The sequence below is a fragment of the Elephantulus edwardii genome, unplaced genomic scaffold (genome assembly GCF_000299155.1).
Source record: "Elephantulus edwardii isolate Elephantulus edwardi_28Jun2011 unplaced genomic scaffold, EleEdw1.0 scaffold00028, whole genome shotgun sequence".
Taxonomy (NCBI): Eukaryota; Metazoa; Chordata; class Mammalia; order Macroscelidea; family Macroscelididae; genus Elephantulus; species Elephantulus edwardii.
Window position 1 is genome coordinate 2442044 of NW_006399778.1, and position 24306 is coordinate 2466349.

A 24306-nucleotide genomic window follows, 5' to 3' on the forward strand; every position below is an offset into this window, starting at 1 on the left:
CCTGTGAATGGACAGACTTGGCTTCGGCCCGCCTCCCACCACGGGATGCGAGGGGCGGGAAACAAATAGCGGGTCGCAGGCCTCGGCGTGTTGGGGTGTTCCTGTCTGGAGCCGCCCGAGGTCCTTTGCCCCCCGCAGCTCTTCCCACGCAGCGAGCCCCTTTTCCCCCTCCAGCCAGTTTCATTTTTCTCCACATCTCTAAGCACTGAGGAACGTCCCTCTTCAGATCTGGAGTTTTTATTGGTGGCATTTATGCCCCTGACTCTGGTCAGTGCTCAGCGCTTAGATTTTGGGCACTTGATGAGGCTCTTCACTTTCACACCTGGGGTGCTCAGTACTGCTTCTTACGATGTACCCCAGGGTCGCTGTTCTCAGACCTCACGCGCCCCTCAGGAGTAAGCTTCCTGCGCTGCGGCACCCACTCACCTCTCTGTGCCGTCTTTCTGTTCAACTCACCCACCTGGGACCAGCCCAGGGTGACTAGAGAAAGCTGGACCCCCAGACTCTCCTGGAGTCACTAGTCCCAAAGTCCCACCTGAGTCACTGAGCCATCCCTGTGGGAGGTCAAGACTCTAAACCAGAGGTCCAAAGTCAGAGTCTCTCTAGACGTGCACCAGTCCCAGGCCAAGCCCACGCCAATAACCGGAAGACAGGAGGAATGTCACAGGGGAACTTTATTGAGAGGAAACATGGTCACACCCAACAGACATGCTTTCCCTTTTGGGCCCATACTTGCATGATCTCACACACTCACACTCTCTCACACATACACACCCATCCCAACCTTTGTCACACAGTCCAGCTCTCAGTCACAAGGGTGGAACACTCCTCAATTCTAAGATCCCAAGGCATTGGGGCAGAGGGAGGTAGGAGGGGAGAAGAAAAGGGACTCTCTCCCAGGTAGGGCAGGAGGAAAGGGGGTGCAGAGAGCAGGGACGGTGGGGTGGCCAGCGGGCAGGGCACCTGCGGCACAAAAAGAATGGGATGCCCTGGCTCCAGGCAGCCTCAGCTCTGCCAGTCCCTCTCCATGGAGCCTTCCTGAGCATTCAAAGAGAAGGGGCAGGCTTCCCAGCCCACACTAGTCCTCTCTGCTGCGGATGGGGCTGGAGCAGGCAGGGCAGGCAGGGAGCAGGTATGGCTCAGCTCTGGGGTTCCTCAGGAGCCTCGCCCCCTTCTTCCCCGGCGTTATCGGCGGTCCACAGCGTCAGATTGTCTCGCAGCAGCTGCATGATGAGGGTGCTGTCTTTGTAGGAGTCCTCGCTGAGCGTGTGCAGATCAGCCATGGCCTCATCGAAGGTGGTCTTGGCCAGTGAGATGGCCTCCTCCGGGCTATTGGCAATCTCATAGTGGAAGACAGAAAAGTTCAGTGCCAGGCCCAGGCGGATGGGGTTGGTGGGTGGCATCTCCTTCTTGCTGATGTCCATGGCTTCTTGGTAGGCTGCCCGGGCTGAGTCGATAGTACGCTTCTTGTCATCCCCGGTGGCCACCTCGGCCAGGTAGCGATAGTAATCACCTTTCATCTTCAGGTAGAAGACCCGGCTCTCGGCGTCACCGGACTCCTTGATGAGGTGGTTGTCCAGCAGGCCCAGCACAGTGTCACACACACCCTGGAGCTCGCCCTCTACCTTCTCCCGGTATTCTCGCACCTCGGGACCTTTCTCTTCTGAGGCCTCCTCGTTGCTTTTCTGCTCGATGCTGGACAGGACCCTCCAGGCAGCCCTCTGGCCGCCCACCACGTTCTTGTAGGCCACCGAGAGGAGGTTGCGCTCTTCGCAGGACAGCTCCTCACCCTTCTCCACTGTGCCCTTCATGAAGGCTGCCATGTCCTCATAGCGCTCGGCCTGCTCTGCCAACTTGGCCTTCTGGATCAGGCTGGCTCTCTCCATGGCTCTGGGGACAGACAGACAGGAGGCGAGCTAACTGGCTTCCTCAGGACCAATGCCGGGCTGGGTTCTGTGGCTCTCCAGTTCTCTGCCTGCCTTTTGGCTGGGTGACCCAGAGGAAGGTGGGGAGGAGCAGGGGGCGGGACTGGGACCGGGGACTTGCCTCCCTCTCCCCTTCTCTCCACACCCTTTCCGGCTCTTCCTTAAATGTAAAAGAGAATGAATCATCCGGACAGTCAGCGACAGAAATGTGGGCGTGGGCCTCACCTGCACAGGCACCTTTTGGGGCTCCTGGTTGCCCCCTCTGTTCGGGATTGTCATTGCATGCCTATGTTAAGTAACTGCCCCAGTTTCTCAAATCATCCTCCTTCCAGGGGGTGAGGATGGCTTCAACCACCTTCCTGCTTCAGCCCAAGAACCTGCAAACCAGGCTCAGGAGAAGGAGGTTCCTAGTCCTGCCAGATACGCTCACCGCTTGAGTGAGATGATGCATGCTTAGGCAGAACTGAACGGATTCCTGAGCACCTTCATATCCATGATCTAATTTAGTCCCCACTGCACTGCTGTGAGGTGGGCAGGACTGTAATTATTACTCCCACTTTAGAGATGGGAACACTGGCTTCGAAGAGACGGGTGAGATTAGCTCAAGGTCACACAGCAATAAATCCTTGAAACTCTTCTTCCTGCATCTTACTGCCTTTGGCTTCTCTCCCAGCGAGGCCTCAGACCAACCTCTAAATTCTGGACTGTATTTGGACGTGAGCTCGAAGCTTTTTTTCCTGAATCCATCTGAAGAAAATGGACCCATATCCTCACTCCTCCTCGGGGTCCTTCCCCACTGAATTCTCACAATGCAGAGGTGGCAGCTTTCAGAGTGCCACTTAATGAGGTGTTTAACGAGTGGCCACTGACGCTCCAGCCTAGCCTTTGTAATTAGTCACCCAATAGGTTGGTCAGACACCTTCCTCATAGCAGCACAATTTTCCCTTTCAAGTCAAGTGGCCTGTTACCACTTGTTTGAAGATTCACCCTCTGGCTCTCCATGCCAGGCTCGCTGTCCCCCACTCCCAGCCGCCTGCTGTCATGTATCAGTAGGGCTCGTGGAGGGTGGGGGCCAAGTCCCTGACTGTCCCACTTTCTGTGACTCAGCTTGCCTTCTGTCAGAGGCTGGGAAGCAGGTTACCTTGGTACTCAGTCCTGTTTGGTTCCCTATGGGGGACTCTGGTACCCAAGGGAGAAAGGCCCAGAAGGTAAGGGGGGCATACCATTTGGTTCATAGGACAGCAATCCCACCTGCGTTGGCCCCCACCCAAGCCTACCTCTCAGAAGTTTGTGTTCTTGTGCATCACCCTACCTTTGACCTCTGATAGGAGGGGGAGACTTCTCTTTTTCAAATCTCTGATTCCTACTCACTGTGGTCTGGTCTGGTCCCATCCTTGAGTCAGCCAATTTGTTGTTGTATACCATCGAGTTGGAAGCAACCCACAGCTGACCCTCCAGCAAGTTTTCAGAGGCAGTAAATGGGATAGGAGGAGACTGCCAACATGTCCCACAGAGCTGCTGTTGGATTCGAACCATGGGCCTTTGGGGTTGGCAGCTCAATTCCTTACCACTAGAGACCTACTTAGGTCAGTTAAGAGTTAGTGCTTATCTGTCCCACCTTAGCCAAAGATAGATGGGATCTTGAGACTCTAGGATGGGGTTCCCCTTGCTGCTATTAAGGCAGCCTTCAAGACAGAGTTCAGATCTATTGTTCATAGGATCACTGAGTAGTACTCTAGACACCTAACAATACTTGAAGACAGCCACTTTGCAGGCCTGGCCCTCCCCATTTCCTCTCGGTGTCTGAACGCCCACCTTGCCCTCCTGGAGCAAACCTCAGGCCAGAACTCTGAGGACTAGAGAAGAGCTCTGTCTCTTTGCCACAGAGAAGACCAGACATGCCTCGGCTGGTGCTACAAGTTTTCTTTGTTACAGATTTTCCAAGGAAGCATTCTGGGTTTGATATCCCAGGGGCTTTGCTCAAACTGGAGCACCAGCACAGAAAACGATGGCAAAGAAATATCTAAAGTACTAACTTACACAAGTATCTTTAGTGTGAAGCTGAGAGCTGCTTTTTCCTTTTCATGTTCCTATTCTCTGCACATCTTCAATTGCGAACTTGTATTACGTTTTTCTGAGACACAGCCCAGACTCGTTGGAACTGAACTACTGAGACTCAGCTCATAAGCTCTGTGGCTTTGGCCATCACTTACCTTTTGTGAGCTTGGCAGAGTGGATAAGTGGATGGTGACTATCATTATGTAAACAAACAGGGAGCTGGCTCCTACGAAATGAGAAGGGCCTTAAGAATGACTCTGCTGAAGACGCTGTCTAGCTGGTGGGGAGAAAAGTTTGCCCACAGGCTTGCCTCTCAAGATGGTTAAGTGGTCAGATGTCCTTAGCCCTGCCTCCTCTCTCTCCATCTAGGACATTCCTAAGAACCTTCCCTGGCACTAATCAACCTGCTTGGGCTTTCCTAAGTGCTGGGGGGTAAAGCTGGAGGTGTCAGCACACCAGGAAGCTGGAAGGCAAGAGCCTGGCGGGAACATCTAGGAACTCTGGAAGCCTTTGTCTCTAGGGAGGGGGCATTCTCTCTCCACCACATAAACCAGGGGACCTGGGGGTGGTTCACCGCACAGGTTCCATGCCCTCACATAGCCCGGAGCAGGAGAAATAAAGCCCCTTTACTTTTGGCCCCTCAAAGCCAACCTGATACCTCTGGCTCGCTCTGGCCTGTCGATCCTGACTCAGTTCCTGTCTCAGGCACCTCCCTGTGCCTCCAGGCTTCCATTTCTCAAGTCTAGGTACCCAGCTGGGCAGGAGGCAGCAGGCCTTGGCAGGGCATGGAGCTCCACAGTCAGCTGCCTGAGTCAGCAGAGCTGGGGCTTTCCTCATCCAACCTGACATAGCTCCCATCCCACAAGCAGGCTCAAGGCCTCTGGGCCTCTAACCAATCCTCAGTACAGTAACACTTGGAAGGGTTGTGACAGAGAGAGGGAAGTTGCTATCTGACGACTGAGAATGTAAGACATGGCCCTGATTGTAACAGCAAGAAGATTCCAGTCAGTTTCCAGGAAGAACTCTTGAGGATATTTTTTTTTTTTTTTTGGTCATGGAATGATCAAATAGGTGACTAGAGGCTATGGTCAGGCTTCCTTCCCTGGATAGCTGTGAGCTAGGGTTGAGTTATCCAGTCAAGAGTTTACTACTCTAGTTAGTTGCCTTGGAAATAAAAACAGTGGCTACATTTTCAGTGATCTAACTCACTACTGAGTCTTTTCATCCTCAAGCCATTGTAGTTTAGAGTACCTCACATTTCTACACCAAACAAGTCTAGAAGACTGGAATCTGTAGAAAGAATGGAATGAGGTCAGAGTGTGGGATGGTCTCCTGGCTGTTATAGGCAAGTCCTTTCCTGCCTGTGGGCCTGAGTTACCACACTGGTGCAATGAGGAGGCCAACCCAGATGACCTCTCAGCCCCCAGCTGGCTGGCTTCTCTTAATTTTAAGGTTTGCCAGTCTGAGATGCCCATCCTCAGAGAGCCGCCTAATCATTCCTCAGGTGGTGCAGACAGGTCAGAGATGGGGGCAGAGATAAAGTCCAAATAACTGATGCCTGTTTTACCAACCAGGTGACTTTAAGTCCTGCAATGTCCTTGAGCTTCAGTTCTCTCATCTGTAAAAAAGGCTGACATCACCTTCCTCACAGGTCTAAATGAGAAAGTGGGCCCGGCCCTTGGTGAGCTCGTGGTAAATGGGAACCTTAATTATTTTTTTGGCTCTTAGCACATAGTGTGTGTCTCAATGTGGGGAGGCAGGTGAAGAGAAGGTTCCATGAGATGGCAACCTTGGACTCAGCTCAACTCAGGGGGTGTGACAATTAGAAAATGAGTTAAACCTTTTGTTTCAGCCTGGGCTGGCCCTTTCAGAGTTCAGTTAAGGCTTGGGGGGGGTCTCTGGAACTAAAATAGGAGTTGTACAGGGCAAACATCACCCTTTGCTTGTCCCTTCTGCCTTTGGTTCACCTCTTTTACTCTTCAGAGATAACCTAGCAGCCAGACCAGGGCTGAAAGTGAGTGGTAAACTCTCCAGTAACCCCTCCAGATACTCCACCCCAGACCCAAAGGAGAGGTGACAACAGACAGCGAAGAGGGAAATCTTTATTTTGTTTAAAAAAAAAACCCCAAAAAACAAACCAAAAATCAAGACAGCAGATACGCAGCCTCTAGCCCTGGGCTCAGCTGACTCTCCTGCCTGGACGTTTCCTCTAGTTCTTCTGGAAAGCACACACGATGTAGAGCAAGTACACAGTGCGGTCGTGGTCCCGGTGCCTGGAGCCCAGGACGCAGCCTCCCTGCATCCGACCTGCTCGGGTGGGGGTGGAGCGGAGGGGGCCGTGGGAACAGTGGAAGCCAGTTGTGCTTAGAACAGTCACCAAACTTGTTCAGCAGCGTCATCAACACCCCAGACGGCTCCTGAAGAAACCTGCTCAGCTTGACTATGGCTATGCTTGCCTTTTTTTTTTTGGGGGGGGGCAGTGGGGAAGTGAGGGGTGGGCAGGCTGTAAGGCAAGATTCCTGGAGTCTTGATGCTTCTAGAATCTGGAGGAAGGGGGAGTAAGGTGGAGGTGGGTAGGGGAAGTCTCAGCAGAGTATACATTGTGCTGACAGCTGCATTATGGCTTTCTACACTCGGCTGGCAGGGAGTGGGGATGGGGGCAAAGAGGCCAGCCCCAGCCCCCTATGCAAGGGGCCACAAAGAGCACACAGGCGGGGCAGGCTAGGGGGCAGACCCTGTAGGCACAGATGGTGGCAGACAGGCCACAGGTTGGGCAGGTGGAGATGCTGGGTGGCAGCCTCCCCCCAGGCCGCTCCTGGAGAGGCAGAGAGCAGTGGTCCTCAGAAGGTCCTTAAGCCCCTGCACACACTGGAGATCCCCGGCAGGACAGCAGAGAAGGAGAAGAGAGAGGGTTAGCAGGACTAAAGAGAGAGGAGGCCTGCCACAGTACTGGCCTCTCTGCCAGAAAAGCGCCAGAGCTGGGGCAGCAGACAACGAAACAGAGGAGAACACTGGCAGGTGAAAGAAAGCTCAGCAGGGACAAAGGCAGGACACAAGAGTGTTAGTGACTGAGGGCCCCTGTACACCAGGATGCTACCAGGCCCAAGCACCTCCAAGCAGGTCCCCCAGCCTCACCCTTCACCTCCTGCTCCGGCTGGAGAACGGCTCTGTGTGTAGTTACCTCCTCAGTCCATTATCGGGCTGGGCTCTGAGCCTTGTCTCTCCACCCAGATCCTGTTGTTGGGAGGTGGGGGCAGCCCTGAGGGTCCTACCACCGCCAGCACACACACCACACCACACACCAGACATATGAGGAGGCCCCATGGGCCCAGTGAGGCATGCGATGAGGATGAGATGGTGTGTGAGGGGAGCGGGCAGTGCTGGCCAATGGGGGAGATACAGTCTTACCAGCTAACCCTCTGCAAAGAGGCCTGTTAGCTCCCCTCAGGCTGTGCAGGAGATCGCAAAATCCTGACAGGTGTCCTCCTGGGGAAGATACCAGAGAAGTGGGCCAGTGTTATGAGTCGTCTGGAGGGGCCCTGCTGCCTAGGTGACAGGAGACACTAGGGGGCTCTGGCCTTCACACTGGGATCTATTGTCTCAGAATTCCTTTTATTTAAAAAAAATTAAAGCTGAACAGTAGCAGAGATTAGGTGGGAAGGCAGCAGGGAAGAAGGGCTTGGGGGTCTGTAAGGCCCCAAGACAGGAGGAGGAGGGGATGAACGGGGAACAGGATGCCCAGGAGGGTCCATTGACAGCCCTCTCTGCTTGGCCTCCCTCCAGCAGAGCTCTGGTTAGGAGAAAGCTTGGCTGCATTGCTGGCCTCCTTGCCTCTCTGTCCTTGTGAGAAAGACTCAAGTTTGGCTGAAAGAATGGAGAACTGACAGCTAGCTGCTTATCCCTCTGTCTCCCCAGAAAGACCTCAGCAAAGGAAAAGCAAACAAAAACCAAACCAAAGCAAATCAACTCTTAAAAACAAAAATTTTATTACAGGCAAGGAAGGAACAAAGAATACTGGCTTAAATGAAAAGGCAGGCGGGGCCCTCCTTACCCAGCATCCCCTCCACTCCCAGGGCCAGGGCAGTGACAGCTTGGGGCCCTGAGGCTGGGGTGAAGCTGCTTCTCCCAGAGATTCCTCTGTGGCTACCACTTCCCAGCTCTGTTTGTGACAGAGCTTTCCAGCCTCTGGAAGGGTAAGATCCGGGGGCTTCCTATGTCATTTTTCATGGATTTCACCACTTAAAGGTCAATGGGGGGAGACAATGGGATAATTTTCTATCTCATTTGATCAGACAGACACTATCTCCCAGCAGAGAAGTGACATCCTAGGAATTTCAAGCCTAGACTCAGGCCTGTCCTACTTTCCTCATTTTCTCTGGATGGAGGCCCCACAAGTCACGAGAGACTCTGACTTCTATCCCTTGGCACTGGGTCCCATCCACAGAGCTGGAATGGGGGAGATGTGTGGCCACACCCCACAGAGCTATCACCCCAGCTACCACACCCTGCCTCAGCCTGTCTGGGCAGGTCCCAGATAGAAGCCTAACCTCAGGGCTGGGCTAGGTGCTGATGGTGGGGTATAGGCAGAGGCCCTGTTACTACTGCCTGAAGACCAAAAGGGGGAGCACAGGAATCTGTAGTGCCAAGCTCACGGTTCAAACTCTCTTGCTTCTTCCTGTACCTGAAGGGTCCAGGGCAGCATAGACAGCCTGGGGAGAGGGGACAACCCAGAGGATGTCAGGAAGTGGGAGCCAGCCACACTCGTGCACGGCCACACACAAACAGATGCCCACACATGCACACACATCCATTCACAGCCAGAAGGTCTGTGGTAATAAACTAAAATCAACTTGCCTTCTGATAACCCTAATCCTGGCACTACACAGACAGCAATATGGCTGACTTTTTTTTTTAAACACACCTTTTCTTTTTTCCTTTAAAAAAATGCTATGTAGAAAAGAGGTCTATAAAATTGTGCAAAATATCCAGCATTATTAAACCCGTTTCAAGTATTGCCAGCATGATTCTAACCCGTCCGTCCGCAGACCTGACTTGGGAGGGAGATGGAGTGGGCCAGCACTGGATCCCTGGGGGAGCTCTCCTCAGGCAGGGGAACCCTGTCCTAGTGTCCTGCAGGAACTACACAAGAGCTGAGGCTTGGGGTGCCTGGCTGGTTGACTGGTTCGGCTTCCTCTGATACAGACTGCCGCCCCCTCCCCCAACTCTACTCTGTCTACCTGGAGCCCCAGTCCTATCCTATTGGCGAACTGAATACAAAAAAATAACAAAAAAAATGTTAGAAAGATCACAAAAAGAATGGAGGAGCCCACAAACCAAAGCAGGCTATGGATCGGAGGCTTCCCTCCCACAGTCCAGCCCACCGCCCAGAGCTGACGGCTCACCAGTCCCTCCTTTCACCTTGAGGACCTGCTTAGACAGCCCGGAGTGCCCGCACACAGGTGGGCTCATGCTCAGTTCACACCCTCACGCACACAAGGTTCGTCCTGGCAGAGGCGGAGACTAGGCATGGTCCCCTTGGTGGCTTCTGGAGGGTCAAGCCTCCTTGTCATTCCTGTACTGATCAGATGGGAGACCCAGGACCCAAGGTTATGGGAACCTGGGTTTGGGGAGCAGAGGGTACAGCCATGGAAGAGTTTGGGGAAAGCCACGCAGGATGGGAAATAAATATGAAAAGACGTGAGTCTCTGGCGGCTCTGCTTCCCTCAGATGGAATGGGGAGGGTCCCAGCAGGTATACAGGGCAGCAGATGAGTGCAGAGGGGCAGACAGGCCAGCAGGTGGCAAGTACTGAGCCCCATTCAAGGATGGCCTCCTACCATGCTGGCATCGGGCTTGGCTCCGCAGGCTGGCTCTTCACTTCTGATGGGTGAGGGCAGCACGGTGTCAGACTGCACAAATCCCCTCCGGTCGATCAGGCTTCCAAACACAAAGCAGGGGACACGTGAGGGCTCTGTCCAATGCCAGTCACACATGAGCAGCCCAGGGGGTTAGAGAGCAGGGTTCACCTCCCACCCAGGGGAAGCCTTAAGCCCACAAAGGTAGAAAAGGGAGCTATTCTCAACCTGGGGCTCAAGACCCTGCCCTTCTGCCCTTTGGTCAGCCAGCGTCTGGCCACAATTAGGATTGATCCGCCTGTCTAAAGTAAGGACAGAAGGACACTTGAGGATACTGAGCTTGGCACTGTGTTCCTCCCGCAGGCGGATGGGTGGCCTGGGTACTGAGAAGGACCTTGGTCCAGCAGTGTGGCCTGTGCTGGCGCTCTGGCGCCCCCGTGTGTCAGGAGGGACAGGGAGCTTCCCTCAAGCCTAGTCAAAACAATTGTGGTTACCCCTGGCAGGAAGGATTACATGTAATAGTGAATTCACGTCTTTCTTATACTTTTTATATTTAGTTTTTTCTACAATGATTAAAATGTACAAATCTCCATGAAACTCTTTTCTGATAAATGCCTTGAGTACATTCACTAGAGGATGGTGGACAGAGGCTGTCTGTGTGGAAAGGTCTGTGAGGGGCCCAAGTACTGTGGCCTCTCGCTCTTGTGCTTACCTGGGAGGTAGGGGGCCACAGAGCACAGCACAGCAGTTGGTGATAACACTTTTATGGCTGTAAGGGTTGACGGAGGCCTCGCCGCCCCTCTTGCTGGACCATGAGCCTTTGATCTACAAAGAGGAAGGAAGCTTGGGTCAGGGCCCTCCTTTTACTTCACTTTTTTTAGGTCTAGAGACTAGGGGAAAGCTGGTTAAAAGTACGAAAGCCTTTACCCCAGGGCTTCAGTGAGACTGTGGGGGATCCAGAAGAGGTCAGGAAAGCCTGAAGTAACACAGAGCAGAGGTAAAGAGAGTCCTCCAGAGAAAACTTTTTAGTGAATTCAATCTTCCCCTGGCCAGCGGCCTGAGGGACCAACACACAGGCCTCAGGCTGATCTCATCATAGATCCTGGCCCTGCCTCTGACCAGCTGTACAACCCTGGACATACCACTGCTTTGAGTCTCAATCCTCATTTAAAAAACAAGGGCAATAATACCAATTTTCTGACAGTTTCCTAAGAGCATGAAGTAAGATCCTGCTCATCCCTAGCTAGAGCAGTCAGCTTCTCCAGGCACTGAGGAGTTCTGAAGTAAAGAATACTCGCCTAGCTATATAACCCAACTGTCTACACACATTTGGCCACAACACCCCTTTGTTGCCCCTAATCATGTCTTATAGAATCGACATCCAGAAAACCACTTTGGGAGACATGGGCTTATGCCATTTCTGCTCTGGACCAATCACCTAGCACCTGACATAATCACACATGTTAAGTTCCCCAGAACAGGAGGGTGAAAGTCAAAGTACATGTCTTCTGGGTGGTGGGGGTCTCAGATCCGCATCAGACGGTGATTCCTGGAAGAGGTGTTCTCCTTTACTTTTTTACTGTTGGGAATATGGCCAGGGGCGGTCAAGTTTTACCCAGGGCAGAGTATACAATCGGTGCACAAACAATGCCTGCTGGTGAAGGAAGGTCCACACGAGAGCAGGTAGGGTTAATGGAACCCCTCTGCTCCATCCTGGCTGCTCCCTACAATTTGGAAGCCTTAGGGAGCCCCAGGAATACCCTCAAGATAGTCTCTGTTGACTACAAATGCAGACAACACATGACAGAGAACAGAAAACGTGGCCATAATTTCTGGGCATTCATTAATCCTGGCTCTGTCTTGTCCATGGTATGCAACCTTGAGGTATGAGTCACTCAGGTCAATGAGGAAAAAGCACCCATTTCTTCTGCCTCAGGGTTGGTAAAATAACCCAAAGAAATGATGGAAACGGAATGAAATTTCTAAATGGTAATATAGTAAGTTCAAATCCACCAGAGGCTCCATGGGGCAATGATGGACAATCTACTTCTGTGTGATTTACTGCTTCTCAAAACTCACTGGAAGGTGAGTTTTGGGTCAGTTTCAACTCAACGGTACATAATAACAAGAAGATAGGTGTATCACATTGGGAAAATCTCTTGTCAAGGCCCTCTCCAAAGTGCCAAAGAGCAACAGTGTCAGTTTAAAGACTAAAGTGCACCTGTTTCAAGCTTTGGTGTTATGTATCTGTAAGTCGGACAATGACTAAGGATGAGAGAAAAGAACTGATGCCTTTGAGTTGTGACACTGAAGAATACCGAAAATCCCATTGTTGCTGAGTACTGTCAAGTTGGAACTGACCCATAGCCAACCCTCCAGTGAGTTTTCAGAGACAGTAAATTGCACAGGAAATGCTCTGCCGGGGAAGGAGGGGCAGTCTCCTCCTGAACCAGTCAGATCTGATTTGACGGTACACGCACACAAAAATTTAAAAAAAAAAATTGCACAGGAGGAGACTGTCCATCCTTCTCCCACAGAGCAGCTAGAGATTTGGGCTGGCAGCGCAATTCCTTAGCGCTAAGCCACCAGTGCTCCCAGCCCATGGAGGGCCAAAAGAACCAAAACATGTCTTAGAGAAAGTGCAGTCAGGGTGCTCCTTAGAAGCAAAAATGATGAAACTCTCTTTCATATACTTTGGGTATGTTCTTAGGAGGGGCCAATCCTTGGGGAAAAACTTCATGTTTGGAAAGATGAAGGTCAGAGAAAGAGGAAGATCTTCAAAGAAATGGACTGACACAGTGACTGTTAACAATGGACTCAAGGACATTAGAGACAATGAGGCAGGACAGGGCACGGTTCAGATCCATTGTTCACAGGGTTGCTGTGAGGCACATTGATGCAACAGCAGCCAACAACAGGGTGTGCTGCCGCTTGTAGGGTGTGGAGAAAAGTAATCTGGGGCCACTGAAGGCCCCAGATTTATGGAAGCCTCAGAAGCTGCGAGCCTGATGGAGACATTCAATTGTCTGTCCTTTCCAGCAGTTTCTGGGCCAGGGCTGCACTGTGGTGCCTACAGGTTCCCTTAGCCCTGCAAGGAGCACACGCCAGCCTTACTCACGTCTTCATTCGTTGTCAAGTTGGAGGCGACGAGGTAAGTGTGAAACCCTGAGAGGCCCAGGATGGACCAGATGGAGAAGAAGCAGATCACCAACTCCAGCACAGTGCGTGGGCCGTCAAGGAACACACGGGACCAGGGTGAGGGGCGGCTTTGCATCCAAACCCTTCCTGTGGCTCAGCCACCACTTCTCAGCAGTGTAAACTCAACTTAGGGACGGTACAGGAGTCACCCTCAAAAGAAGGATGAGACCAAGGTGCTGAGTGGCAGAGGGAAATGAGACACGAGGAGCTGAGGACATAACATGGTCTAGGGAGCGTGGTGTCTGGAGGAACATGCTCTCTTCTAAGTCCCTGAAAACAGGGAGAGTGACTTCTGAGTTCTCAGCCACCTAGTCCTGCAATATCTCATTTAGGAATCTCATGGAGTACTACAAACAGAGGCAGCTTGTGTACTGAACTCCAGAGGACAAACATGTTCTACACCAACTTTCTCTGCTTACAGATGGGGTGCAGGGATCCTACACTGAGACAGGGCCTCGAGTTACCACCAGGGGACCCACTGAGCTGACAAAGGATATCTCGCTGGTGTCTCCTTCAAAGTGGAGAGGAAGTTGCCGTCCTGAGAGCCTGGGGGAAAGAAGCAGAAGAGGACATGGCTTTGAGGGGTATTGACCAGAGCCCCTTGGTCTGGCTGGGCTGTTTCTCCTACCCACCATCCCAACCACCCCTCTTGACTCACGCAACGTCAGGTGGGTGACCACACAGGCAAAGATGAAGGTGGTCAGGAATGAGAGGGAGAGAATAAATGCATAGAAGAAGCGGTAGTTCCGTCTCCCCACACAGTTGCCCACCCAAGGGCAGTGATGGTCAAACCGTTCTGAAAAAGGACAAATGACCACAGTTAGTGACTGGCCAGCCCAGAGTCAGCACAGGTGCTCAGAGGCCTCACCCCACAGTGAGGGTTACCACACTCACTCTCTCCACACCTGCCAACTCTCAGTTCCTTGGACACACCTTCTTTCTGGATCTCCATACGCTGCTTCACTCACAAGTTTCCTGTCACTTCACCTGTTTAAACATAACTCCTCCCTCACATTCCAGCTTGCAAGTCACTTCTTTAGGAAGTGACCCCAGCCCAGGTGAGGGGTCAGCTGCCCTTGTTGCCCCAGCACTTCTGTGGAAGCCTTTTATCCACATGTGTTTACACACTTATTGCTCATCGATGAGGTGGCCAATTACCCCTGCTTGACCGTATGGTCCAGGGGATGGGGTCATTTTGGCCTCACACACAGGGCTCGGGGCAGGACCTGGTATAGAGAAGACCCACAAAAAATACACGCTGCCTGACCTACTCCCCTGCTGCACACGTACTGCCAAGGACTCTCCCTTTGGCCCTGTAACTGGAGGCCCCATGGAGGGCTGGCCGCTATGTATGTCAGCCACAGAGAAGAAGCACCGCTGGGCCAGGTCACAGGCTGAGCTCACAGCAGTGCTATGTTCCCGGGGGACAGGGTCACACCCACCCTGCTGAGGAAAGTCCCATGTGGGAATGTGGGTCACAAGCCCGTTGTAGGCCTGGTGCCAGGGCTGGCACTCTTTGCAGGGGTTGGGTGGGGCAGTCTCAGGGATGAATGACACCCACTGAGTCACCCACTCCAGCCTGCCGTCATGGGGTGTTGCCACTGTTCTCTTGCTTCAGGACTGCTGAGCTAGCATCATGAGCTCACTGCCCTGCAAACTGTGCACAGTCATCTACGGCCTGGCTCACCTGTTCTCACACACAGTATCTCCCTTACAACACCTCCCAGGGGCCCACCCTCCGTCCCCATCAGAGCCACGTGGTCTCTAGAGAACAGGGAGAGGGGACCAAACAGACTCTGGTTCCCCAGCAACCACTGCAGTTGTGGGACAGACGCCTAGATCCCAACCCTGGCTACATTTTCTCCACCTCTCCACTTTTAACACCTATGTTCTCATATTCCTGTTCCTCTCAAGCCCTGGGAATCCAATCAAAGCCCCGCAATATAGCCTGCCAAGGGCCTCTGTATGGTAACGATGCTCACTCTGCCCAAAGACATTTGGAATGTTACTGTTCCAGCCTCTGATGCCTAGAAACCTGGGCCTTCAGGGGACCAGGCTGTTTGCCACAGAGGATTCAGAGGCTGTGTGCACTCTACATATCAAAGATGGAGTAAATCCTGGGCTACAGGCAGGACATCTCTAGCCATGTTCAAGTCCCTCACTACAGCCCTTCCTGAGCCATTGCAAACCTGGGGAATAGAATTCCTGGCCAGCCCTAGCTACTTCACACCACCTCACCCTTCTCTCCTCACCCCAGAACACACTTGGTCTCTCTCAGGAGATCCCACACTGCATCTCACCCTGCTGGCTCTCACTCACCCACACAGTTGTCGCAAACACTACAGTGTGAGGTTCTGGGTGGCCGAAACATCTTGCAAGTGAAGCAGTACTTCAGCTTCACCATCTGCCCGTTGATCATCACCTCCCGGGTCCGGGGGGGTGGCCGGTATGTGGAGCTGCCCGTGTTGTCTGAGGGTAGAAGGAGAGAAATACGGGAGATGTTTAGGGCAGCCCAAAGCCAGGAACGCCAGCTGCTGGGGCAGAAGAAGCCTCAGTGAAACAATTTTCTGGGAATAAACATAAGAGTAAGATATCTGGTCTAAGGCTTGACAAATAATAAAACTGTAACCACACACTGAGCACATTCTATGCTCCTGGGATACAGACTTCACGTACTTATTCTTCATTCTGAGGTGGGAACTCTAGAAAGGCTTAATACGGTTTATAGAAATAAAGTTAAACCTAGATCTAAGTTCCAATTTACAGGAAGTTCAAGGGATGGAGGAATAAAATGAACACCATGAGAGGATAATCAGACAAATTTAGAATGTGCAACACCAAGACCCTGGCCTGATCCCTATATAAAGTCCATGTCAGTAAGAGGGGAAATAATTCTAAATTCAGAGGATTTGGAGAAATAAAAGCAAATGCAATGTCTGATCCTTAACCGAACCACTTTTGGGGAATGAAAAAAACCTAAACAAATAACAAGCCACTAGACATATAGAACAACAAACGATATTTAGAGGGCAATGGCTGGGGAAATCTGACTACAGACCAGAAAATTAGTGAATTATGCATTTTCTGATGATACGGAAAATTATAGCTATGTATTAGATTCATCTTAGATTTTGAAAACACATGTTAAGTATTTATGGGGACACTGTCTATCATTTACTGATTATTGTTGTTCTTGATTGCTGTAAAGTCAAACACGACTCATAGTAACCCTATGAACAAAAGAGCTGAAGTCTTTCTATAACTATTGTCATTTCTCAAAGTTCAGAGGCATGTTTGGAAGTGGATGCCACTCTTTTAATAATAACAAACAAGGAAAATATCTGTATTTGTGTGTGTATATATGTTGTTGTTGTTATGTGCCGTGGAGTCGCCTGTGACTCATAGCGACCCTATGTACAACAGCCCTAAACTCCGCTCTGTCCTGTGCCAATCGCACTGTCTGACACTCCCATCCCAATTATCCCAGGCACTGAATCAATCCACCACATAGAGGGCCTTCCTCTCCTGCGCATATACACAAGAAATAAAGACACATTACCAACAACTACTGAATCTAGATACTGAAAGTGCAAGAATCCATTGTACTTCTTTTTCCCTTAGGTTCCAGTGCAACTTCCTTTGAACTCTGCTATCAGAGCTCCCCTTCCCTAAAAAAGGGATTTATTCTTCTTAAATTAATTTGTAGGGAGCTCTGGTGGCCTACTGGTAAGAAGCTGCACAGCAAGTCCAAAGGCACAAGGTTCAAATCTATCAACTGCTCCACAGGAGACAGATGGGCAGTCTCTTCCTGTGGGATTCAGTATCTCTGCTGGATTCACTAAACCTGCTAGAGTGTCAGCCATGAGTCGGTTCTGACTTGATGGTAAAAAACAACAAAATATTAATTTGTAGTTTCAACAGAATTCCAATAAAAACATCTTAGTAGGAGGACGTGGTAAAAGTGTGACTATAATGTGAATATTTTAACTAATACCATGAAACAATGCGTGGGATTGGAAATGCCAGTACATTTTTTGATAGAAACTTACAAAGCTATTCTAAAATTCACATAGAAATGCAAAATATCAAGAAAGGATAAAATACTTTTGCTAGAGAAGAATAAAGCTAAAAGACTTAACTATCAGGTATCAAGACTTACGGTACATCTATAGTACTTAAAATAGAATGGTTTTTCATGGTTTTGGTCCAATACAAACATGGAACAGTGTAACAGAACAGAGAATCCAGAACAGACTGACGCGCACAGGATCACATGGTTTATGATAAAGGTACTTCCTGAAGGAGGTGGATGGCCTTTTCACAATAAATGGTGCTGGGACCACCTGCACCCCAAACACAACATTCAATTCCAGGTGGATGGAAGTTCTAAGTGTGCTCTAACTCTGTAATAATACAGTTTTGGTAAGTAAAATAAGATATCTTTGTGACTTTATAGTAGACAAACATTTCTTTTGAAGACACAGAGAAAAAGAACAACTTGATAAATTGAATTACTGTCAAATTAAGAACTTTTGATCATCTAAAGATATTAAAACAGTAAAAAATGTGCTCCTCAGTGGAGATGTTTACATGTTTATCTGAGAAGAGACATGTATCCAGAATACATAAAGAATTATTTAAACTTAATAAGGTTAGACACTGGAAGAGTAAACAGCCAATAAACACAAGAAGTACTCAGCTTCGTTAGTCATCAGGAATTGCAATTAAAACTAGAATATGCGCTTGCTCTTGTCCATCCGCACAAGATGCTGAAGGGAAAAATTAGGTGGCTCCGGCACCCGCCATGGTCAAGAAGCAGAAGGCAAAGAAGGTGGTGAAGCCCCTGTTCAAGAAAAGACTCAAAAACTCTGGCATCGGGCAGGACATCCAACCCACAAGGGACCTTACCGGCTTTGTCAAATGGCCCCGCTACATCCGGCTGCAGCGGCAGAGGGCAATTCTCTGCAAACGGCTCAAGGTGCCACCCGCCATTAACCAGTTTACCGAGGCCTTAGACTGCCAGACAGCTACTCAGCTGCTGAAGCCGGCCCACAAGCACCGACCAGAGACCAAGAAGGAGAAGCAGAGGCTGCTGGGTCAGGCTGAGAAGAAGGCTGCTGGCAAAGGAGACATCCCCACCAAGAGACCCCTGTCCTCCGTGCCGGGGTGAATACGGTCACCACCTGGTGGAGAACAAGAAGGCCCAACTGGTAGTGATTGCACACGTGGACCCCATAGAGCTGGTGGTCTTCCTGCTGGCCTTGTGTCATAAGATGGGTGTTCCCTACTGCATCATGAAGGGCAAGGCCAGGCTGGGCCGCCTCATCCATTGGAAGACCTGAACCACTGTTGCCTTCACGTAAGTAAACCTGGAAGATAAAGGCGCTCTGGTGAAGCTGGTAGAAGCCATCAGAACCAATTACAACAACAGATATGATGAGATCTGCCGCCACTGGGGAGGCAACGTCCTGCATCGCCAAGCTGGAGAAGGCCAAGGCCAAAGAACTCATCACCAATCTTGGCTGATGTACACACTGACTTACAGTGATATAAGAATTAACTTATTCCACCATCTGCCAGAAAAAAAACCCAAACAAAAACTAGAATATGTGATCTATACACAAGCACGCGCAAGGCTAAAATGGAAAAGCAAAAACAAAACAACTCTCCTATGACTACCTTGGAACACTATTTCACAATAACTACCAAAGCTAACAATGATGCCTAACAATATATCATACTCAACAATTCCCCCTAGATATCCACCCAACAGAAACGTGCATACAATATGAACCAAAAGCCATGAGGAAGGAGTCCCAGAGGTATAGGTGTCTGACTTACAACTCTTCCTTGTCCTGTAACTGTTATGTGAAATTGCCCTCACTTTGAAACTACTGAACCCACATTTAATTGCAACAAATATTCATCACAATTACCTTCATTTGTGCATATGCAGCTTTAACCCTTTGAAATGGCTTTGAGCTTTTTCTGGCATCAGCGTAAAGCTCGGTAAGAATTGTCTGCACCAGCTCTGACAGACCTCTAATGTCTTCAACACACAGTCATGAAGAGAACTCCTTCTTAACCTGCAGACTGTTGGTACAAGAACATTCATAGCAGTAATTCTCCTAACAGTCAAAATCTGGAACGATCCAGATGCCTGTTGATAACAACAGGTAGAAAAAGTGTAGCCTCTTCACACAAAGGAGCCTTGCACTGGCGAAGCTCCCAACCATCAACTCGAACCTACCACCCACCCCATGGGTGAAACACGTGGCAATCTGCTTCTGTAAAGATTTATAGACCTGGGAACCCTGTAGGGCAGTTTGATCTTGTTCTATGGGGCGGGGCGGGGGGGGGGAAGCTGTGAGTCCAGATGGACTTGAGAACAACAGAGTTAATACTCACACAATGGAATTCTATATAGCAATGAAAATGACCGCTCCTCAACATACAGCAATATGCATGAATCACAAAAACAGTGGGTAAAGTAAAAAACCCAGACCCTAAATGCACTACAAATGACAAAACTAACCTACTGTTAGCAATCTGCAGTACAGTCACTCCAGGAGGGGTAATAGTGATTAGAAAAGAGCATAAGGGGGCTTGGGATACCAGTCATGTTCTTGTACTCTTCTTATTGTTATTTTATTATTTTGTGTGTGTGTGTGTGTGTGTGTAATATCAAATCGAATCTGACCGGTACAGGAAGAGAATGCCTCTCCTTCTCCAGTAGAGCATCTGGTGGATTCAAACCACACTCCTTCAGGATTGCAGCACAGCTTCTTGCCACTAGGCCACCAGAGATCCTAGTCTTGTACTCTTCTTTATATTTAAATGCACTGTTTCTTTATCTGGGCACTGATCACATGCATATTCCGTTTGTGAACATTCATCAAACTGGACATTATTTCTCTCTCTCTCTCTCTCACACACACACACACACACACGTAAAAACACTGTAACACATCAAACATGCTGCATAATATCTGGTCAATTCCAACTCAGGGCAAGTGCTACAGAGCAGACTGCACTATCAAGTTGTCTTGGCTGTAATCTTTATGGAAGCCAATTACCAAACTTTTCCCCTTCAATATCAGGGAGTGAGTTTGAACCACTGATTTTAGATTAGGAGTTGAGAGCAAATCATTTGACCAGACATTCAGAGACATTCGAAGACAAAGAAAAGTTTATATGTGAAGTGACATAAAGAATATTCTTGATACCCTCCCACAGATCATTTGGTCTACACTCATTGGTGTTCAAGGCCTCAAACCTGTTCCTGAGATGGGTTAGAAACTCAAGTGGGTTAGACTTAAGGTCAAATTTTGGTTCCCATGGATTTGATTTTATTTTCTTCAAATTCAGCTTGAACTTGCATATGAGTAGCTGATGGTCTTCTCCACCATCAGCACCTGGCTTGGTTTTCACACTTGATATTGAGCTTCTCCAGCGATTCTTTCTACAGATGTAATCGATTTGGTTCCTAGGCATACCATCAGGTGAAATCCACGTGCATAGCCTGTGTTTGTGTTTTTTTATAAAACGTATTTGCAATGAATAAATCATTGAATGTGCAGAATTCCTTCACTCTATCTCCAGCCTCATTTCTGTCACCAACTCCGTGTTCCCAACTTTCGTGTTCCCATTGCCTATTATTATCAATGCATCTTGATTGCATGTTTGATCGATTTCTGACTGTAAAAGTTGGTAGAAATCTTCTATTTCTTCCTCTTTAGGTCTAGTTGTCGGTGCATATATTTGAATGATGGTGGTATTCACTGGACTTCCTTCTATGTGTATGGATATCCTGTCACTCACCACACTGTATTTCTTGATGAATCTAGAAATGAGGGGTTTTTTGTTTTTTGTAGAAATGAGTTTTTAATTATGAAACCAACCCCATTTTTTTCCTCACCTTTTCATCCCAGGCATAGTAGATCATATTATCATCTGATTTAAAATGTCCCATGCCAAGCCATCTCAATTCACCAAAATCTAGTATGTCAATATTTATGTGTTCCACTTCTTAACAACGTCCAATTTTCCTACATTCATGCTTCTCACATTCCACGTTCCAATCACCAGTGTCTCCTTACAGCTGTTCTTCCTTCTTTGTGATTCCATATCTGAGATCTCAGCCTCAATTGCCATGTCTGTTAGCCTAAGTGTGCTCTATTGTACAGAGGGTTTGCGAAGGCTTATTATTTCGGAAGTGGATGGCCAATCCTTCTTCCTAGTCTGTCTTAATTTTTTTTTAAATAGTAGTATCTGACAGACAAGCATTTTACAGAAAAGAGCAGATGAAAAACATTCACCCAATTAGAAAAATGACTGATAGATTCAATGTTGCTAACCCACCCCTTTCTCTACTCCACCAGCATCCCTTTCTATTTCCACCTACACCATTCAATACCTCTCTTCCCTTAATCAGCCCTTGATATGATGGCTTAAGTCTCAAGCCGTCAGGATTTCTGTGATTCCGAACACCTTATGCTGGTGCCCGTCTCTTATGATGTGGCTAGTGTCTCTTCAATTTAAGAGTCTCTAAGTACAACTATCAGGTACAAGTGTCAAGGACGGCTTCCTATGTCAGACACTGGAGCAACATATCAACTGAGAACTACCAGATGTGCAGGCGGGGTTTAGAAGAGGCCGTGATACTAGGGATATTATGGCTAATGTTAGATGGATCTCGGCAGAAAGCAGAGAACACCAGAGGAATGTCTATCTGTGCTTCATTGACTATGCAAAGGCTTTTGACTGTGTGGATCACAATAAGATGTGGCTGACTCTGAAAAGAATGGGACTCCCAGCACACTTGATAGTGCTAATGTGAAACCTATACTTGAACCAAGAGGCAGTTGTCAGAACAGAACAAGGAGACACTGCATGACTCAAAATCGGGAAGGGTGTCCATCAGGGATGTATTCTGTCTCAATACCTTTTCAATTCGTATGCAGAACAGATCATCTGGGACACTGGGCTGTACAAGGAGGAATGTGGCATCAGGATTGGTGGAAGAGTCATCAACAACCTGCGTTATGTAGATGACACAACCCTGCTTGCTGAAACTGAGGAGGACCTGAGGCGCTTGCTGCAGAAGGTCAAGTACTACAGCCTTCCATACGGATTGAAGCTCAACATCAAGAAAACAAAGATTCTCACCACTGTGCCAAATGTCAGCATGAGTATGGATGGTGAAGAGATTGAGATAGTTAACAGTTTTAGTTTACTTGGCTCCACAGTCAACAGTCTTGGTAACAGCAGCCAGGAAATCAGGAGACGAATTGCATTGGGAAAGTCAGCTGTCAGGGACCTCTCCAGAATACTGAAGAGCAACAACGTCAGGCTGGAGAGTAAGGTGCACCTGATCCAGGGTATCGTCTTTGCAATTGTGTGCTATGTGTTGCAGAGCCGGACAGTGACTAGGGATGATAGAGAACTGATGTCTTTGAGCTGTGGTGCTGGAGAAGGGTGTTGAATATGGACTGCTAGGAGAACAAACAGGTTTGTCCTGGAGAGGGTGAATGCAGGCTGCTCCTTGGAGTCAAGGATTCTGAAGCTTCATGTGACATAACTCTGGACATGTTGCAAGGAGGGCCCAGTCCTTGGAGAGGGACATCATGTTTGGGAGAAAAGAGGGACAGCACAGGAGAGGAAGACCCTCAATGAGATGGATCGATTCAGTGATTGGAGTAATGTTAGTAGATGTGTCAGAGACAGTGAGGTTGGCACAGGATAGAGCAAGGTTTAGGGCTCTTGTACATAGGGTTGCTATGAGTCGCAAGTGACTCGACGGCACATAACAACAATAACTCACTTATCAACCATCTTGCTATCTGACATTCTGTGTTTAGAACAGAAAAAAGAACAAAACCCACCCAAAGCCACAAAAGAAAAACACAGTACTCTATCATGCACATTCACTGTGTATGCCTGCACGTAATAAATGGTGTGAGGGAGAATACCACTGGCTGTGATCAGGAAGGATATGTGTCAACCTGACTGGGCCATTACTCCCAGTGGTTTGCCAGTCACGTAAGGAAACAGTCAGCCTCTATTTTGCAATCTAATGTGGTCATGCTCTATTTTTTTCCTTAAATTTTCACATCACGGCCCCGTCTTTGGAACCTAACCGTGTCAATGAGTGAGGAGCAATGGGCATACTGAGAAATAAGAAACATGGGAAAGATAACACTTCACTAAGTAGCTATAATATAATATGCTCAGCAGGTTATAATTTGATTCTGATAACATCGCCACCAGGTATGATTACCACCGTATCTCCACTTTACAGCTAAGGACACTTGCTCAAGTCACTGGTTCAATGATTTGCCCAAGGACACATGGACAGAACCTGAAAGTGAATTCAGATTTCCAAAGCCTGTGCTTAATGGTTGAAAATGTTAAAAAGATCATGATGGGCATTATTTAACTTTGTCAGCTCCTTATTTCTGCTGATAGCATAATCTAAGAAACCTCAGAGAGCATGTGACAGCCCCTGACACACAGTAGGAAGTCAATAAATGTCCCTTCAGTGACTGTCTGTAGTCTACCACTTCAGTGCACAAATGAGAAAACAAGCCCACAGGGGTTAGATTTGCTCAAGGTCCTCCAGCCAGTGAGTGGCAGATCCTGGGAGCCCAGTCTGTAGTCTCTACTGACTCATTCCTCCTCCCTCCTCCTCCCTCATCTCTGCCTGGTCAGGTCAGGTTCTTCCTGCATCACCTTCCACCTTCCACCCCCATGTCCTGCCTGTGCCAAGCCCATATCATCACACAACCTTCCAGGAAGACTCCCAGCCCTCAGTCCCTTTTTTTTTTCTTTTTCATCAGCCCCAAGAATTTGTTCACTTTTACTTTGAAAAAAAACAAAGAGTACAGGGAGAGAATTGCTCATAATTCAAACCCATTTTAGAATAGAACTAAGAAAATAAACAGTATTTTGAGACACATAAAAGCTTTAGGAAGTGGCTTTGGGATGCCCTCGTCCATCCTGTCCTCAGACCATGGGGCGGGCACACTCAGGAAGCTACGCTCTCCATGTCTAAGGAGGAGGAAGCGGGCTTTTATACTAGAGGTGGACAACCAACAGGAGCCACAAAACCATGATCTTCAGCAGTGAGAGGTAGAAGAAAGTCAGAGAAACCATCCCAGATTCCCAAGGACAGGACTCAAGAGGCCTCAGCAGTGACAAAGACCAGAGAGGCAGAGACTGGAAAGGAACCATGGAAGGGGGAGGGTGTGCAGGGGTGACTCTTCACTATGG

The 24306-nt window shown here is 49.0% G+C and overlaps 2 protein-coding genes across 2 annotated transcripts in view; both read right to left on the reverse strand.

Annotated features, from left to right (window-relative positions):
- Positions 1 to 1139: 1139 nt before the first annotated feature.
- On the reverse strand, positions 1140 to 1886 carry SFN (stratifin). Its single transcript, XM_006883477.1, has one exon. The coding sequence runs from the start codon at positions 1884 to 1886 to the stop codon at positions 1140 to 1142; it is 747 nt and encodes a 248-aa protein (XP_006883539.1).
- Positions 1887 to 9665: 7779 nt separating this feature from the next.
- ZDHHC18 (zinc finger, DHHC-type containing 18) overlaps positions 9666 to 24306 on the reverse strand; it is a 30982-nt gene continuing 16341 nt past the window's right edge. The window contains exons 4-9 of the mRNA XM_006883642.1: positions 15355 to 15504; positions 13694 to 13831; positions 13533 to 13581; positions 12956 to 13058; positions 10550 to 10662; positions 9666 to 9919 (exon numbers count right to left, since the gene is read on the reverse strand). Of these exons, the coding sequence (XP_006883704.1) occupies positions 9802 to 9919; positions 10550 to 10662; positions 12956 to 13058; positions 13533 to 13581; positions 13694 to 13831; positions 15355 to 15504 (671 nt within the window). The 3' untranslated portion in view covers positions 9666 to 9801. The remainder of the gene's footprint in view (positions 9920 to 10549; positions 10663 to 12955; positions 13059 to 13532; positions 13582 to 13693; positions 13832 to 15354; positions 15505 to 24306) is intronic.

Bases quoted from the DNA above. Each gene is read 5' to 3' on its own strand.
- SFN (XM_006883477.1), bottom strand. From the start codon at position 1,886: ATGGAGAGAGCCAGCCTGATCCAGAAGGCCAAGTTGGCAGAGCAGGCC.